This window comes from Manacus candei, unplaced genomic scaffold (assembly GCF_025592945.1).
Source record: "Manacus candei isolate 608988 ecotype Guabito, Panama unplaced genomic scaffold, ASM2559294v1 h1tg000153l, whole genome shotgun sequence".
In the NCBI taxonomy this organism is placed as follows: domain Eukaryota; kingdom Metazoa; phylum Chordata; class Aves; order Passeriformes; family Pipridae; genus Manacus; species Manacus candei.
This window is the reverse complement of record NW_026138201.1, coordinates 1,799,938-1,816,643: the sequence shown is the minus strand read 5'-3', so window position 1 is coordinate 1,816,643 and position 16,706 is coordinate 1,799,938. Positions and strand designations below refer to the sequence as shown.

The 16,706-nt window shown below is 38.0% G+C and overlaps 1 protein-coding gene across 16 annotated transcripts in view; it reads right to left on the bottom strand.

Annotated features, from left to right (window-relative positions):
* The window catches only part of SHISAL1 (shisa like 1), a 229,477-nt gene that overhangs the window by 22,174 nt on the left and 190,597 nt on the right, over window positions 1-16,706 (bottom strand). For 15 of the 16 annotated variants that reach the window (XM_051772504.1, XM_051772503.1, XM_051772500.1 and 12 more), the window contains 3 exons: window positions 13,935-14,033; window positions 9,043-9,256; window positions 1,450-1,945 (listed from right to left, as the gene is read on the bottom strand). In XM_051772504.1, the coding sequence (XP_051628464.1) occupies window positions 1,636-1,945; window positions 9,043-9,256; window positions 13,935-14,001 (591 nt within the window). In that variant the 5' untranslated portion in view covers window positions 14,002-14,033 and the 3' untranslated portion in view covers window positions 1,450-1,635. Of the gene's footprint in view, window positions 1-1,449; window positions 1,946-9,042; window positions 9,257-13,934; window positions 14,034-16,706 lie in introns of those variants that run through there. The other variant, XM_051772514.1, reaches the window with a different exon arrangement.

Sequence of the window (16,706 nt, the reverse complement as noted above, 5' to 3'; positions counted from 1 at the left end):
GATGTGCTCACCTGATCCTAACATACATTGCCCTCTTAACGCTTCAAGAAAAGCAGAGAAACAGAACAAGGGAAATCAGCAATAAAATGTGACCAGGAATCCTTCAAGAATTATTGGATAGCTACAATTTATAATGGTATGGCAGAATTACTAAGTGGTATAACCAGAATAATAGTTTTCATGTATATATGTAGTCATTTTTGTATATATATATACACACAAGTATTAAGCTAAAATACAATTACTGTGCTACAGATGTTTTTAATCTACATGGCAATTTTAACTGAAGACTCAGAAATCAATGTGCAAAAAAAAAAAAGCTGGAAGAATTAGAAGAAGAATAAAGGAAAGAAGAGGAAAAAAGGAGTGAAAAGAATAGTGCTTACAACTAAGCACAAGTGATTGTCTCTTAAGTAGCAGCCTTAGACTCTTCTGTTTGGACAAGGCCTACTGGAATGGTCCTTAAGCCTGACCTGGATACATCCAATACTGGCTGTGATGCCAAACAACCTCCTCTTTCACTGATCTTTGTCAAACTATCCCTAATGGCAACAAACCTTCAACTCTATTTGCTCCAGACTTACTTAAAATTAAGGGGGAATTACGAAATAAAAGGACTTTTGCTGTCACCATCCCACCTGCAACACAGTGACACCCAAAGGTTTCACACCGAGATCAGTGCTGGGGCTTCACATGTTCTACAGCTTCAGGAGTCATCTTCTTCACCCTCCTCATTTTTAGATCATTTTATTTTGCCAAAAGTCAGCACTCAGCCTTCTGGAACACTTCTAAACTACACTGGTGACTCTGTACTCTCTCTCTGCGTCCTTCCACATCTTTATGCTTTCTTGCCAAGAAATAAACAATCCCTGCCATTCTGGATACCTTATTCAGAGAAATGTTTTATTCAGCTCTTTCCCTTTGCTTTTGTTTTCTTTGGTTAAAAAAAAACCAGTCCAAAATAATTTAGTATCATTTTGTCCCATGGCTAGATAGCGTTTAGTTTCTTCTATTTATACTTCCAGTTCTGCTTGCTCCCATAGGATCTGTCTCCCATTTGATGTGGGTTGTTTGGGGTTTTTTTGGAGATTTTGTTTTGGCTTTGCAGAATTTAACTCCACAGTAGCCTACTTGTGTCACTGTCAAATGAGACCAAGCTATGGTTTTTTTGGCTGTGCATGTAAAAAAGACTAACCCGTTTTTTATGTTGTTTCCATATCTCACACCACAAACAGAGAGGATTTGTGACATCTCACACTGAAGCTCTTTCAGTGTTGCTATTTATACAGTCTTTTAAAACCAGACCAACAGATACACATAGTCTTTTCAAACCAGACCAACAGATACGCACAGCAATTAGTCTTTGAGACCAGATTAGAACTAATTTTATAATGGTTGATGCAGAACAAAGATTTGTATGACAGTAGTAAAACTGTTTAGCACTGTCTTAATATATTCCAGAGTAAGGCATTCCTCCTAAGTAGTAATTCTATAAGACTGTTCATGATACCTAGATTTATGTGCTAGCAATGGTGCTGTTCAGCCTGAATGTGCAGACCCTTCCAAAAACCAGGTGATTATTCACATTACAAACCAGCAGAGTCAAGAGAACATACATCAATGGTCTCCAATTACTCACCAGGCAGATGAACTCTGAAAAGACATCAGGGGTGGGCTTAAAGCATCTCCTTTTAGAGTGTGAACTGTCTGTGCTGGCTGGGGCTGAGTCTGTGGCGGGGGCTGTGCCTGAGCCTGGCTGGGGTCCTGAGCGGGGCTGATCCATCGGCTCTGTCCCTGGCTCATCCACTTGCCCTGGATCCCCCAGCGTGCCAGGTACAGCTTGCAAATGTCATAGTTCAGGGAGGAGTAATACAAAAGGTCCAGGATGAGCAGGATCACCACAAAAAAGCCATAGATCCACACTCCCAGCAGGGCGCTGTAGTTGCTGCGAGAGAAGAAACGGGACAACAAAAGGAGTTCTCTCTCTGGAATGGTCACTGGGGGGCTTTATCAAGGGGCTTCTTTTGTTAATTATACAATATATACCATTAATTACATAACAGAATAGATAAAATGATATATATTAGTATATTATTCTACAGCTATATGACATAATAGTAATATATTACATAGTATATATTCATATACTATATATGATTCATATACTATCATACTATTATACACGATTATAATATACTAATATTATAATATACTATTACATAGGACATATTAATATACTATATATTACTCATATACTATATATTATTCATATACTATTATAATATAGGATTATAATATACTACTATTATATTATACTATTACATAGTATATATTAATATACTATAAATTATTCACATACTATAGATTATAATATACTATAGATTATTATATCTCTATATATTATATATAATTCTATATTAATATAGTAATATTACAGTTGTGATTGCTGGGAAATAAATAAGGTACAACAAAAAAATTATCTCTCAGTCACTGTGTTATTTTATCAAGTTGTTTATATTATAATATATAATTATGTAATATATTTATATATTACATAATTATATATTATATGTAATATGTTACATTATAAATTACATATAAAATTAATTACATAATAGAATATATAATTAATATATATTCTATATTATACATAGCTATATAATCCATAAATACATAAATATTAATATTAAATAGTATCCATAATATACTATATATTATTATTATTACTCTAATATTATTATATCTCTTTATATTATTATATATTAATATAGTAATATTATAGCTGTAGTTGCTGGGAAAGAAAAAAGGTACAACAAAAAAAGCTATCTCTCAGTCACTGTGTTATTTTATCAAAGTTGTTTAATATATAATATATTATATATTATATATTAGTATAATATATTAGATATAAAATAATATAATATATAATATAAATTACATTACATTGTTATATATTATACATTACATATAAAATTATTTACATAATAGAATATATAATTAATATATATTCTATATTATACATAGCTGTATAATCTATAAATACATAAATATTAATATTAAATAGTATCCATAATATACTATATATTATTAATCTGTAATATTGTGTATTAGAGATTATTATATCTCTATATATTATTATATATTAATATAGTAATATTATAGCTGTAGTTGCTGGGAAAGAAAAAAGGTACAACAAAAAAAGTTATCTCTCAGCCACTGTGTTATTTTATCAAGGTTGTTTAACATATAATATATATAAAATTAATTACATAATAGAATATATAATTAATATATGTTCTATATTATACATAGCTACATAATCTATAAATACATAAATATTAATATTAAATACTATCCATAATATATATTATTAATCTCTAATATTGCATATTAGAGATTATTATATCTATATATTAGTTTATATTAATATAGTAATTTTATATCTGTAGTTGCTGGGAAAAAAGAAAGGGACAACAAATTATCTCAGTCACTGTGTTATTTTACCAAGGTTTTTTCATTAATTATATAATATATAAAAATAATTGTGTAATATAATACATAACTATACATATTATATAGTCTATATTATTATACATTGTCATAAATATGTAAACATAAATATTAATATATTAAATAGTATCTGTTAATATATATTATAAAATACAGTAATATATAATAGTATCTATCTGTTATATATTATTATATAATAATATAATATATTATTATATTATATATTATATTGTTATATATAATATTAATATATTAATATTGATATATTATATTGTTATATATTATTATATAATAATATAATTATAGATAATGTATAGAACATAATTATCAATATATAAAATTCTATAATATACACATGGAAACATTCACTGCTGACCTGCATCACAAACCATTTCTCTTACCAGATGTTTAATGTGCTTGAATTTGCTTTGGATATAATAATAATTACTACTGGATAAAGAAGATAACAGTAGAAGTGTAGGATTTCCAGAGGGGCTGCTAAAGACCCTCAGTTTCCTGGTAATAAATTTCGGGCTGGAGAACATTGATGAGATCATATTACACACTTCATTTCATAGGAAAATATGTACTACACTGAAATATATAAAGTGTATTTTTAGATAAAGGCCATGAAAATGATCAGCTGCTGACATGGAGCTGTAAAGCTCTGACAGGTGATTAAAGATATTAAGAGAAAGGAGGGGGAAACAGGAGGAAAAGGTATGAGGGGTCAAGAATTTGGAGATCAAAAAGGGGAAGAATTGCTAAAGCTCTGCTGGAGATGGAGTATTATTAAAAGAAAAGAGACTGTCAGGTGTAAATGCAGTTTGGACTGGAAACTGTGTGTGGGGAGGATGAGGTCAGAAGAGAGGAGGAGAAATCTGGGTAAGAATGAGCTTGATTTAAAAAAAAAAGTACAAAGTATAAAGCAAAAAAAGGCCAATTGAGACCCATGAGCTAATGTGGAAGTACCTGTACCAGAGACTGTAAAACAAGAGGAAGCTGAAGGGACATCAGTAAAAAATGCCCTTAGGACAGTCTTAGAGATAAATTCTATCAGAGTAACAGGTGGACACCCCACAATCTCCACGGACCTGAACTCACATGAATAAAGAGAAACTTCTCCCTACTCAGAGAAACTCCGAGGGAAATGTATTTTATCAGAACATTGATCAAAACACAAGAGGAAAAAAGGCTGAGGATATTATAGATGCAAGCCAGAGAGAGATTTTGACATTTTAAAAAACATGTCCCCAGCCTTTTTGGATCAAAACATTTCAAGCCTCTGCTTTAAAAACTTCCACTTCCATTTCAGTGACTTTCATTGTATGCTTTAAAAAAAAAAATTGAAAAAAATCAGGATTTGAAATGAGAAATCAGGTAAGAAATCAGAATTTTAATTTCTGTGTCTGTCAGCACTTAAGGAGGTTGATTTTTCCACTACACAGATGTAACACCTTTAAATAAAGTTCCATAGCAAATGGAATGTAAGTAACAAGAGGAAGGAGCTGTTAATGGATCCCTTCCTGTCTAACTTTAGGACCATACAAGACTAGAATTAAAAAAAAAATTAAAAAAAGAAATAAAGCATTAAAATATAAGAATTAAAAAAAAGGCAGTAAATTTCCAGGAGGATTGGAAGGAGACAAAACATAAAGCTTCTGAAAACCCTTAACTCCAAAGTCTTTGCCTCTACTGCATTTGGTCCATAGTAAGAATGGAAATACTAGAAAACTTTTGTTTTGGTTTTTTTTCTTGGCAACAATTCGAGAGGCAGGAACATTTCTTAACTCAAAATGATTTTTTTGGTGTGTTTTAGGTATTTAATTTCAATCATCAAAATTTTGATTAGTGAGAAGTCAGAGGTATTTTGAGTGTTCTGATTTAAAGTGACAATTCATTAATCATATTCATCTGCTCCTCCTAAATAACATCTGTTTCTCACAAGCCCAAAAATGAAAGGCTGCTTTATTTTAAATAACAGACAGTGGGACAACAGCACTATCAAAAGGGCCTTGTGAAAAATCACAGGCAAAAATAGTAAGTAGTAGGTTTAAGTACACAGAGGGAAATTCCATTCCTTGATGTTTTTTCTGTTTCTCAAACCATTAACATGTAGAAAATGTTAATTTTGCTGATGGCTACTAATTATAGTAAAAACTGAAACTGTCCTGCAAATGAAGATGTCTTAATTAGAAAATAAACAACCTTATTGAGAATAACAGTAAGACCAGATACACAGAAGAGAAAAAACAGGGTAATTTGTGGACCCACCAGAAAAGCTTAGGGGCTCATTATTTTAAGTCACCTTTTCTAGAAATAGGATGATATACAGAATATCCATGGACTAACCTCGATACAGAGCCCACTTGTGCAAATGGAAAGATCTGCTCTGACTTCAGGGAGCCTTGAACTGGGCTCTCTGAGAACAAGAAATACTTTTGCCATCCCTCTCCTCCTATTCCATCTACAGAATCCTGCATGGAGTTCTCTAAAATCCCTACACACAAATAAAAACACAGGTCCTTTTATTACTATTTTTAGCTATATGATTCCTTCCATCTAATAATTCACTTTTTGAGGCAGATGACGAGCTGGTTATGACCAGGCTCTGTCTTTTTAGTAGATTTTCTTGGGTTTTATGTGCAGCACGTTAGCAGAGAATAATTCACGTGGGAACTCAGGTTTGAAAACCAAACCAACAAATCAAAACAACTGTGAGCTGAATTCTACAGCTGCAGAATTTAAATGTGGGCAGATGGGCATGGAAAGGGTTCCTTTCCCTGTTCCCCTTAAATGAGGCTGTTGCTCCCAGTAGTAACAGTGAGTGTTGCCCCAAAGAAATCCAAGTTTATATCTTACCAAACACCTTTGTACTTCTAGCATTGAGGAAACCAGGGTGGGTTTTGCATGTACACTTTAAATGGGATTTTTCCCCCCCTTTTTTTCTGGACTGAAAGATAAGGGAAAACCACGGATACATTACATACTTCCATAACACAGTTCCAGTATCAGATTAAGGACCCCTAGAATAGTAGTACTACTGAGAATCCACCAAAACATCCATGATAGAAAATCTGAGAGATTATGAAAAACATTGTGAATATGTTTTTAAGAACAGTTAAACAACTCCTTAGACAGTTTTAAGGCATCACAGAACTTTTCTTGTCTGTTAGACATCATGTGTATTTCTGTATTTAATACTGAGAGAATTGTTCACATTAAAAGTATTATAAACAGATTAATCTGCACGATGGCAAAGACTTAGAAAACACAGAAATCTTTTGTTATAGTAATGGGAAACTGTAAATAAATGTGGCTTTAGTTGTATTGTGTGACTGCAGAAGACAAACACATCTTTACAGCTGTGCCATGACAAGTCACTTCACTAATTTCTTCCCTCAACTGTATTATAAAACAAGAAATTTGTTTTGATGATCACAAGAATGGCTAAGGGGAAAAATAAACCAAATAATAATATTGAAATAAACCAAGCAATAATATTGAATCACTCTTCCCTACAAACTATAATCCTTTTTTTTTTTTTCAGTTCAGTGCTATTCCCATATCCCAAATTATTCTCCCCTGCTACACTACAATAGGTTTCATCAGGATTTTTTTTCAGTGGTGTGTGAAATTAGATCTAAACAAGAGCTGACTTTGTCACTGTAAACCGAACCCTGGATGTATTAGAATCCAAATAAAGTTTAGTTATTGCACTTGTTAAATAAAGTCAGAGTGTGTTAAGTAAGAAGCTTCTTGCAGTGTTTTTAATGCAGGCCTGTAGGATTCACTCCTTTCTGCTCCTCCTAAAATTACCAGGAAGTTTTCTACCCATGCCACTGAGCTCAGGGTCTCACTACAGTGGTGAAGTTTCACGTAGGAAGAAGCAGCCCTTCATTTTCCTGGTCCTGACAGATTCATCAGAAATGAGGTTTCAGGGATTTACACAAGGGCAATACTGGTTTCACTCCTGCACTTGTCTAAGCTACATCTCCAGAAGCTTTTTATCACATTTAACATGATTTCACCTGCCTCTGTGAAAGATCACACGGAGCTAAAAGTCCCCAGGAAACTCTGGACTGAAGACTTTTAGGGTAAATATTCTGCAGGTGGTTCTCAACCATGAATCTTAAAAAAAAAAAATAATACAGAGGTACCTTTCTCCATCTCAACTGAGTAAGATGAGTTGGGGGGTTTTTGTGTGTGTGTGTGGGGGGGGGGTTTAAAATCTAAATGAAAACTAATATAAAACACTATGCCCTCCACACTACAGGTTGCTGGTGGAAGGCAGAGCAGAAGAGCCTTACCTTAGTAAGCTCTGCCCATGAGTAGCTGCTGGGATATTGGGAAAAGCCTGAAGTACTGCCTTTCCACTTGTCTGGGCTGCACTTGGGCAGTAACACCCTGAAATCTGAGATGACTGAGGCTCTTTTTATCACCCTGAGCATGCAGCAGGTTTTGGCTCTGTCTGCCACTACGTGGTTTCTAAGGATGATAATGGTTTGCTGACTCCAAACTGGGCTGATCTGCACACAGGGAGTTCCAACTCCTGTTGTTACATCAGTATTCCAACACCACAGTCTCCCAGGAGCCCTGCACCTGCTTCCACAGGAAGGAATGACAATGCACAGACTGACTTTTGCACTGCAAAACACCAAAATCCCTGTTGTAAACAAAAAATCCCCAGCCTGGCATTCCAGTTGTCTTTAATCTGCCCCTTCCTTGCCCTGGAGGAGCTGAACACCAGAGTAAAATGGCAGGGGAAAAGCAGATAAAGGAGAATTTAACCTGGGGGTTTACCCCACATCACAGCTACCCTCTGCACCAAAAGAAATCACAGCAGATTAGCTTGGCCTGAATGTCAAATACCAAACAGGGACCAGACCACAAGTGAAGGTTTTGTCCCTGTAAATACCTAATCAGTACCAAAGATCTACCTTCTACTTACCAGTTCTTCAGGAAAGAAGAGTGCTGACATTTATCTTGGAGGACAGCCCCCAGCAGCACATGGAAGTATCCCAGGTAACAGGCAGGGAGACCACACAACGCTGGTATATAAGCAAATACATTCTGTTCCCCAAGGTCAGCCATTTGTTACAAGGGATTTATACTCAAAACATCACAGATTCAAAATAGTGCACTTGGGCTGATATGGAAAATGTCAACTCACTCCCTCTCTCTCCCCTACGAACAGCTTTGGGGTTTATTTTTACTGATGTACATTTAAACATAGTTCAGATCAAATTAGGGTCAGGGAAGAGACTTTGGTAACTTTTAGATGTAACATTATATCTGTTGCATTTACATGCAACTTTTACATATATGCTCTCCTTGCAATGTTTACAGCCCACGTCAAAGCAAGGCAGGCAAAGCTGAAATATCCTTTCTTTCAAGGAAGCAAAAACCTCTTAGTAATGTTTTTCTGTAAATTCAATTACTCTGACTGCTCCCATCATTAAATGCACCTGAGACCACGTGATTAGACCAGGACCAGTTTGGTGAGGAGAACTGTAAAACTCATGTACTTACTTGTGCATGTATCCATCTGCACTCCCCGTTAAGTTCATCTGCATGACAGTTTGGAATTCTGTCTCATTGCAGCAGTATTTAAACACTGTGTTGTTATGGTGACAGCAGAAGATGTAGGATTTATTGTCAGAGAGCCGGGGGCAGTGGAACCCAAAGTGGTAGCGACCTTTGTAGTCCGTGTAGGGCTCGCAGACCCGAAAATGTGCAGACAACACTGGAAAACCAAGAACAACATCAGCTCTGTGAGTCACTCGTGTCAGCTGTGTGCTATCAATAACAGTTTTTCAGGCTTAAACAGCTGGGGTTTGATTTCTGAAAAACATTAATACCTCAGAGCTTTCAGCATCGTAAGATTTAGTACATAAAGACCACAATATTTAGGCTCTTGTTGTATTTTGAATCTTATTGTTTAAGGGAAGAGGAGAAGTGCCCTCTGTGCTTAGAGGCACAAAAATATTTAGGGAAACATTTTCATTTTGCTGTTCTAAATATAGGGGTATCCATAACACTCCATGATGTCCATGTCTGATTCTCCTGGGATGACTTAATAAAAACAAAAAGGTCTATATAGAAACTGCAATACAAGTTTGCTGGCACTTGGTTTACAGTCACCAGTCCTGACAGAAAACATCTTCTCTATCGTAAAGGTCATTCTTTGATAAGGATTAGTCTGTCAGAAACAGTAATTAGGAACAGCATAACAAATCTGAACAATTCTCAAATTGCAAATAGACACAAGTAATAATAATACCTTTAAAATACTATAATACCTGTAAAATACTACTAATAATACCTTCATAGGTGTTCCTGAGAGTTCTTACATTTCTCCTTTAATAAGTTCTCAATTAAAGAGTTTATTACAGCTCTGAGAACACTTTTTTTACAGCAGTGTGTCACACTGATTTCACCATCGCTTTTACTGATGGGGGGGAAAAACCTCTCCATACATTTCTTTTCCAAAATGTAGTTCCATAAGCAACCACATGAGACCTCCTGGTTGATGTGAAGAATCTTTCAAGAGACAATATTTGGTTCCACGTTATGCCAACATTTTAACTCATTCACAATCTGTGTCATTAGGCCTTATATCATCATTTATAGCACATTTACCATATACACACCCCAAAGGGTTAAACTCTGAGGAAATGTGGAAGTCTCTTAGCAGTGAAATGCTTTTACCCTGAGTAGAGAGCAGAGTCCCAGCCGTGCTGGGGGCAGTGCAGCTCATAAGGTCACACCAATTAGCAAAGGATATTCACTTCACACTGACAGAATTAACCCTTGTAATTTGGGGTATGATTTATCCATCAGTTTTACCAGCACAAGAGGTTACAGATAATGACTTGCATGGATTTAGCTTAACTGTGCTGTATCCCACAGTCCCTGTTGATCTGTAATTGCATCTTATCTGCCTAATCCTCATTTCTTCCTATATTGCTTTAAAAAATTCCTAATGCTTCTGTTTCTCAAATTCATAAAATATATTAATTTCAAGATACATTTTAAGGATTGTGACACTGGAGATGACTTTTTAATTTCTGTGTATAGGGGGGGGAGCCTAGAACAAAAAGCTAAACTGAAACAAGGTAACTTGTAGTGCCCTCTGAGTCAAAAAGCATCCCCTTTAAGCATTTAATATTTATATATATATGTGTGTGTGCACACATACCTGGCATCATTCAACAAAAGAAGAAACAGTTTGTAGATTAATTCAGTCAGGAACTGACAGTGCTGTTTCTAAAGGAACACAGATGTTGAGAAAAGTAATTACATATTTTGCCCTGCCTGGGAAAATATGTGTTCCAGATGAAATTGGCCTCTGGTCCTGTCACTGGGTTTTACCACTCAGAAGTTTTGCTTGCTCTTCACTGCAAAGTGTTTTACTCAAGAGCACAGTGTGGAAGTGTCCCCTGATCCCTGAATGGTTCCTTTGCCCATTTAAAAAGGAAAACAAACTTCCCTGGGAATAAAAACTGAGGGAAGTGTGATTACAGACTGAAGGGAGAATTAAGATAACGTCAGGTCACAGGAGGAGGGGTGTCTGTAATAAGATGCAGTCCTAGGCACATCCTTAAATAGTAAAATGTGTGTCAGTGATTAAAATAAATGCACAAATAAGAGTGTAATGTGATGATTAAATTACATTCTGAACTCGGGAGTCGGTGTGTGGTGGATTAACCCTGGTAGGCAGCTGCTTGTCACTCCCCCTCTCCCTGTGAGGGAATCAGAAAGTGAGAAAACTCATGGGTCATTTAACAAATGAGTAAGAAAAAACCCCACAGCAGCATCAGCAAGTACCTGGTGCACACTGAAAGAACTTTATCAAGTTTTAATCTGTGTAAGTTCACCTGCTGTCTTTGCTTCTCTGTGAATCAGAAAGCCAATAAACAACGTGTGATTTTTTTTTTTAAGTATTTTTCCTGAAAATAACTTTGCTTAAATCCTGAGGATTAAAGAACCTTATTTCTATAAAATACTTCAGCTAAAAGTATTGTACCTGAAAGGCTCTTAAATTGTCTGTTTCTGGAGTTCTCCTGTGCAAATACTGTTTTTAAGAACTATTATTGAACAGGTAACTGATATGGATGCTCCTATCTCTGTTCCTACTGATTTCCAGAGGATAGTCTGTCATGCTTCAAAGATTTAAGCTCATCTTAAGATTTATCTGCTCTGCCTTAAAGGTACACAGCCAGAATACAACAAACTGCTGCTTCCCTCTCTGTTCACAGTTACACATCTGGGCAACACTGATCACATTTTAAATTTAGCCACTAAATTCTTCAAGCCCTGAGACTTTGAGAAGGGCTGGTCTTTCTAAGCTTTCCACTTGGATCCACAGAAATATTCCTGTGTGTGCATTTTACCACATGTTAATTTGCTGGGTGGACATTCATTTCCAACTTCAAAATAAAAATAATCTGTCACTCTTTGGCTTGTTCCTGTAAGCCTTGCTGTCATCCCTGATTTCACAAATGTGTTTCAGTGCACTAAATGACTAAGTATTAACATTGTTCAGGGGGCTTTTCTATCACTTGTACCCTTACTTCTGTTCCACTTGTGGAGCCAGTGAAAGTTATGCTTCTAATTGCTAAGTGGGGTTTTCAGCCATTCCTACAGATTTCAGTGTGAATCTTGGGATACCAAACACTTGGATTTACAGTCTGTTCATGTGGGGAACTCAAATGGAGCCTTGCCATTCGATTTTCACTTCAGCTCAGGTTAAAAATGATGTTCATATCACTCCAGTGAGAGCAGCATCCTTTTTTAAGCAGCATCTTTTTTTGACCCCTGCCATTCTCACTGCACAAAGCCAGTGGTTTTCTTTTATGGAAGCTGATCTGTCTTGGGCAAAAAAAACCCAACCAAATTCCATTGGCTGGCTGCAAAATGACAATAAATTTCCTCCTGTAAAACGTGTGTGAGTTAGCAATGACCTAAACCCATCCCTACAGATGTCAGCAGCAAAATTCCCCAAGGAGCCGAGTTTGGCTGCCAAGAAAGGCTTGTGATGATTTCAAATTAAGCCTCTACTCTACATGCTCATAATGGATGTCAGATAATAAAACACTTACAGCCAAGGAGCAACAGGAAGATACACATTTAGAAAGCCAATAGTTATCAATGTTAATAGATAAATTATGTAAGAAAAGCTATATGTAATTTGTTTCAAATAAACATATTGAATGCAATATGTTATTACCCAGAGGCAATACTTTTCTTCCAAGGGGAAAAAAATATATCACAACACTGGCTTTATTGTCTGGGTTTGAGGGAATAAAGGTGTATTATACCAGGGGTTGAATACATCTGTTTGCACACATGGTGTTATTACAGTGTCCCATTCAACCTCAACACAGGTAAATAGAACAAAGGTAAATGTTTGTATCACCTTGAGGAAAAGGGCTGGAGAAGTGGGATCTCAGGATGTCTCTATCAGAAGTCCCCTATAAAGAGTGGTAAAGGTATGAAAACTTAAAAATCAACAGAGGAGACTGGAGCAGCTGGCAAAGTTTTGTGACGTTTGATCACTTCATTGAAGTGTTCTTTGTAATTTACTTCATTCAGGCACCACAGAAACAGATTTTTGAGATTATTTTAGCCTAGCAAACAACAAAGAAGCTGCTACAACCCCTGTGCCCAATCCCAGTCCACAGGAGGAGGAGGGCAGATACAGAACTAGGGATGCAGCCCCATACAAAGGGATTTTCACTGCAAGGACTGAAGGAGAACAATGTTTTCAGATGAGAAGTAGTGTGGTTGATAATATTCTAACACTGTCAGCAAAAGGACTGTGTCATTTACAGCTAAATAACAAACCATCATTAGCAAGAATCAACTTGGACACTGCAAACAAGCAGTGGGCAACAAAATGCTTGAGCTAACTGATAATGAAGTCCTTACACAGACAGAGCAGGAACAATTTTCACTGAACACAAGGATACTTTAATGCACATGATGCCTGGTAAAGTTTTAAGTATGGTGGTCAGGGATGGGATGTAGTATAAGGGGAAAAAGAGCAGTGATACAAAAAAAATCCCTTTGGATTAAAAACTGCTTCAAGAATGGAGGATAAAAGACACTGAACTGCAAGTTAAAAACCTGTAGGATCAAATCTATTTGGACTAAGAAGCTTTTTAATTATTTTTCTAATATTCATTCATAGTTACAGAAACCCTTAATGTCATAAATAACTTCTGAAGAACAAATGCAACAAATAATCAGAGCACTTGACTCATTCTCAAGCTAAAAGCTGACACATTTCTGCACAAATCCATTCTGTGGCTTATTTATTATTTAATTAGCAATCCATCTGATCCTGTTTTGAAGGAAGTCCATATTAATTTGCAACTATTTTTTTCCCTGTGGCACACACCAGTAAAAGAGAAAGTTACCTGCTGACAAGAGTAAGGAGAGCAGAACCATCAGCACATTCAGGGACTGTTGACCACAACTTGTCATCGTTGGCTTTCATTGGTCCATTAGAAAATTACCTGTTTGACAAGATGCAAAAATCACATTTAAGTGTCTGCTTCATCTCCTTTTCATGGTTCAAACTTTTACTTCCTCACAAAGCTTTGGTAAAGTGAGATGGCTTTGCACAGTAAGAAAAAAAAAATAACACCCATATAATTTTTCTGGACTTAGAAGTGAAATAAATTCTCCTTTGTATGATTTCATTAAAATTCCTTTCTCATTTCACCACGAATATAAACAACTGTTTACTTCCTTTCCATTAACCCAGAGTGGAGATGGATCACACAAAGCCTTTATTGGATATTCACACCTCCCCTGTAATCTGCACTCAGCAAAAGTGTGCTGCTTTCCCTGTCACAGGAATGGGCTGTTGTATGAAGCCTCTAAGGACCAGAAACACATAAACAATACAAAAATAAATTGGCTGCTCTGAAAGCCAATCTGTTTTACCCCATTAGAGGGTGCAGTCGCTCAGAAAGTGGGTCAAGCAACTGAGATGGTTGGAAACACTTAAAAAGAAAAAGTCTTTTCATTAGAATCACAGCATTTCATGGGATTGTTATTTCTTATTTTTTTTCCTAGAAAGCAGGGTGAGAAGTGGTCTGGTTTGGCTGGCAAAAATCCTAATAGCCTAAAAAGGATCCTCACAGCTGGGTGAGGCCAAACACATCTTGTTCCACATTAATTCAGCATCACCTGCTGCACATTCAACAGCTCCAACAGAGACTCTGCCCCAAAGTAAGTGCTCTCACCAACATGGGAAGGATTGAGTGGTGCCCAATCCTGTTGTCACAACCCTGGATGTATGAACTCTTCATCCTGACCTCACACTGACATTAATAAATAGGTAATTTATAAACAGAATAAACAGGTGATTAATAACATAAATAAAATTAATAACACAACATAAAATAAAGAGGTAATTTATTGGTTTGTACAAGAACACTGGGAGCTTGGGCTACAGACCTAAAATAAAATATAATTTTAGTTATATTATTAATCCCCTATTTATTTCAGTTATATTATTAATCCCCTATTTATTTGTTCTATTATTTATTATTATATTAATTATCCCCTATTATTCAACAGTAACACAGGTTGTCCTGAGGACAACTGGCTTCTAGAGATTGTAGAAAGAGACAAGAATCTGAACAGCCCCCCTGTAATCCAGAAGGAAACAGTCAGTGACCTGCTGAGCCGCTTGGACCCCCACAAGTCTATGGGACCAGAGGGGATCCCCACAAGTCTATGGGACCAGAGGGGATCCACCCCAGGGTGATGAGGAGCTGGTGGAAGAGCTCGCCAAGCCTCTCTCCATCATCTACCAACAGCCCTGGCTCACTGGGGAGGTCCCAGATGATTGGAAGGTGGTGAATGTCCCACCAATCCACAAAAAGGGCCGGAAGGAGGACCCGGGAAACTCCAGGCCCGTCAGCCTGAGCTCAGTGCCCGGCAAGGTTCTGGAGCAGATCATCCTCAGTGCAGTCCCACAGCACCTGCAGGATGGACACGGGATCAGACCCAGCCAGCACGGGGTTAGGAGGGGCAGGTCCTGTCTGACCAACCTGATCTCCTTTCCTGACCAGGTGACCCTCCTGGTGGATGAGGGGAAGGTGTGGATGTGTCTGTCTGGACTTCAGCAAGGCCTTGGACACCGTCTCCCACAGCATTGTCCTGGAAAAGCCACAGCCCATGGCTTGGCCAGGGGCACTCTGTGCTGGGTCAGGAACTGGCTGGAGGGCCCAGAGAGTGGTGGGGATGGGGCTGCATCCAGTTGGGATCCATCACCAGTGGTGTCCCCAGGGATCAGTGTTGGGCCCAGTCCTGTTTAATATCTTTACTGATGATTTAGATGAGGGGATTGAGTCCACCATCAGCAAATTTGCAGCTGACACCAAGCTGTGGGGGAGTGTGGATCAGCTGGAAGGCAGGAGGGCTCTGCAGAGGGACCTGGCCAGGCTGGATCCATGGGCTGATTCCAACGGGATGAGGTTCAACCAGGCCAAGGGCCGGGTCCTGCCCTTTGGCCACAACAACCCCCAGCAGCTCCAGGCTGGGCCAGAGGGGCTGGAGAGCAGCCAGGCAGGAAGGGAGCTGGGAGTGGGGATGGACAGGGAGCTGAACAGGAGCCAGAGTGTGCCCAGGGGGACAAGAGGGCCAATGGATCCTGGCCTGGCTCAGGAACAGTGTGGCCAACAGGGCCAGGGAAGTGATTCCTGCCCTGGACTCAGCGCTGGTGAGGCCACCCCTGGAGTGCTGTGTCCAGTTCTGGGCCCTCAGCTCAGGAAGGCCATGGAGGGGCTGGAGCAGGGCCAGAGGAGAGCAACGAGGCTGGGGAAGGGACTGGAGCACAAGTGCTGTGAGGAGAGGCTGAGGGAGCTGGGGGGGCTCAGCCTGGAGAAGAGGAGGCTCAGGGGAGACCTCCTCACTCTCTGCAACTCCCTGACAGGAGGGGGGAGCCGGGGGGGGTTGGTCTCTTTTCCCAGGCAACCATCAGCAAGACAAGAGGGCTGGGTCTTCAGCTGTGCCAGGGGAGGGTTAGGTTGGAGATTAGGAAGAATTTCTTTACAGAGAGGGTAATCATTGGAATGGGCTGCCCAGGGAAGGGGTGGATTCTCCATCCCTGGAGGTTTTTAAGATGAGACTGGATGTGGCATCAGTGCCATGGGCTGGGAACCACGGCGGGGTTG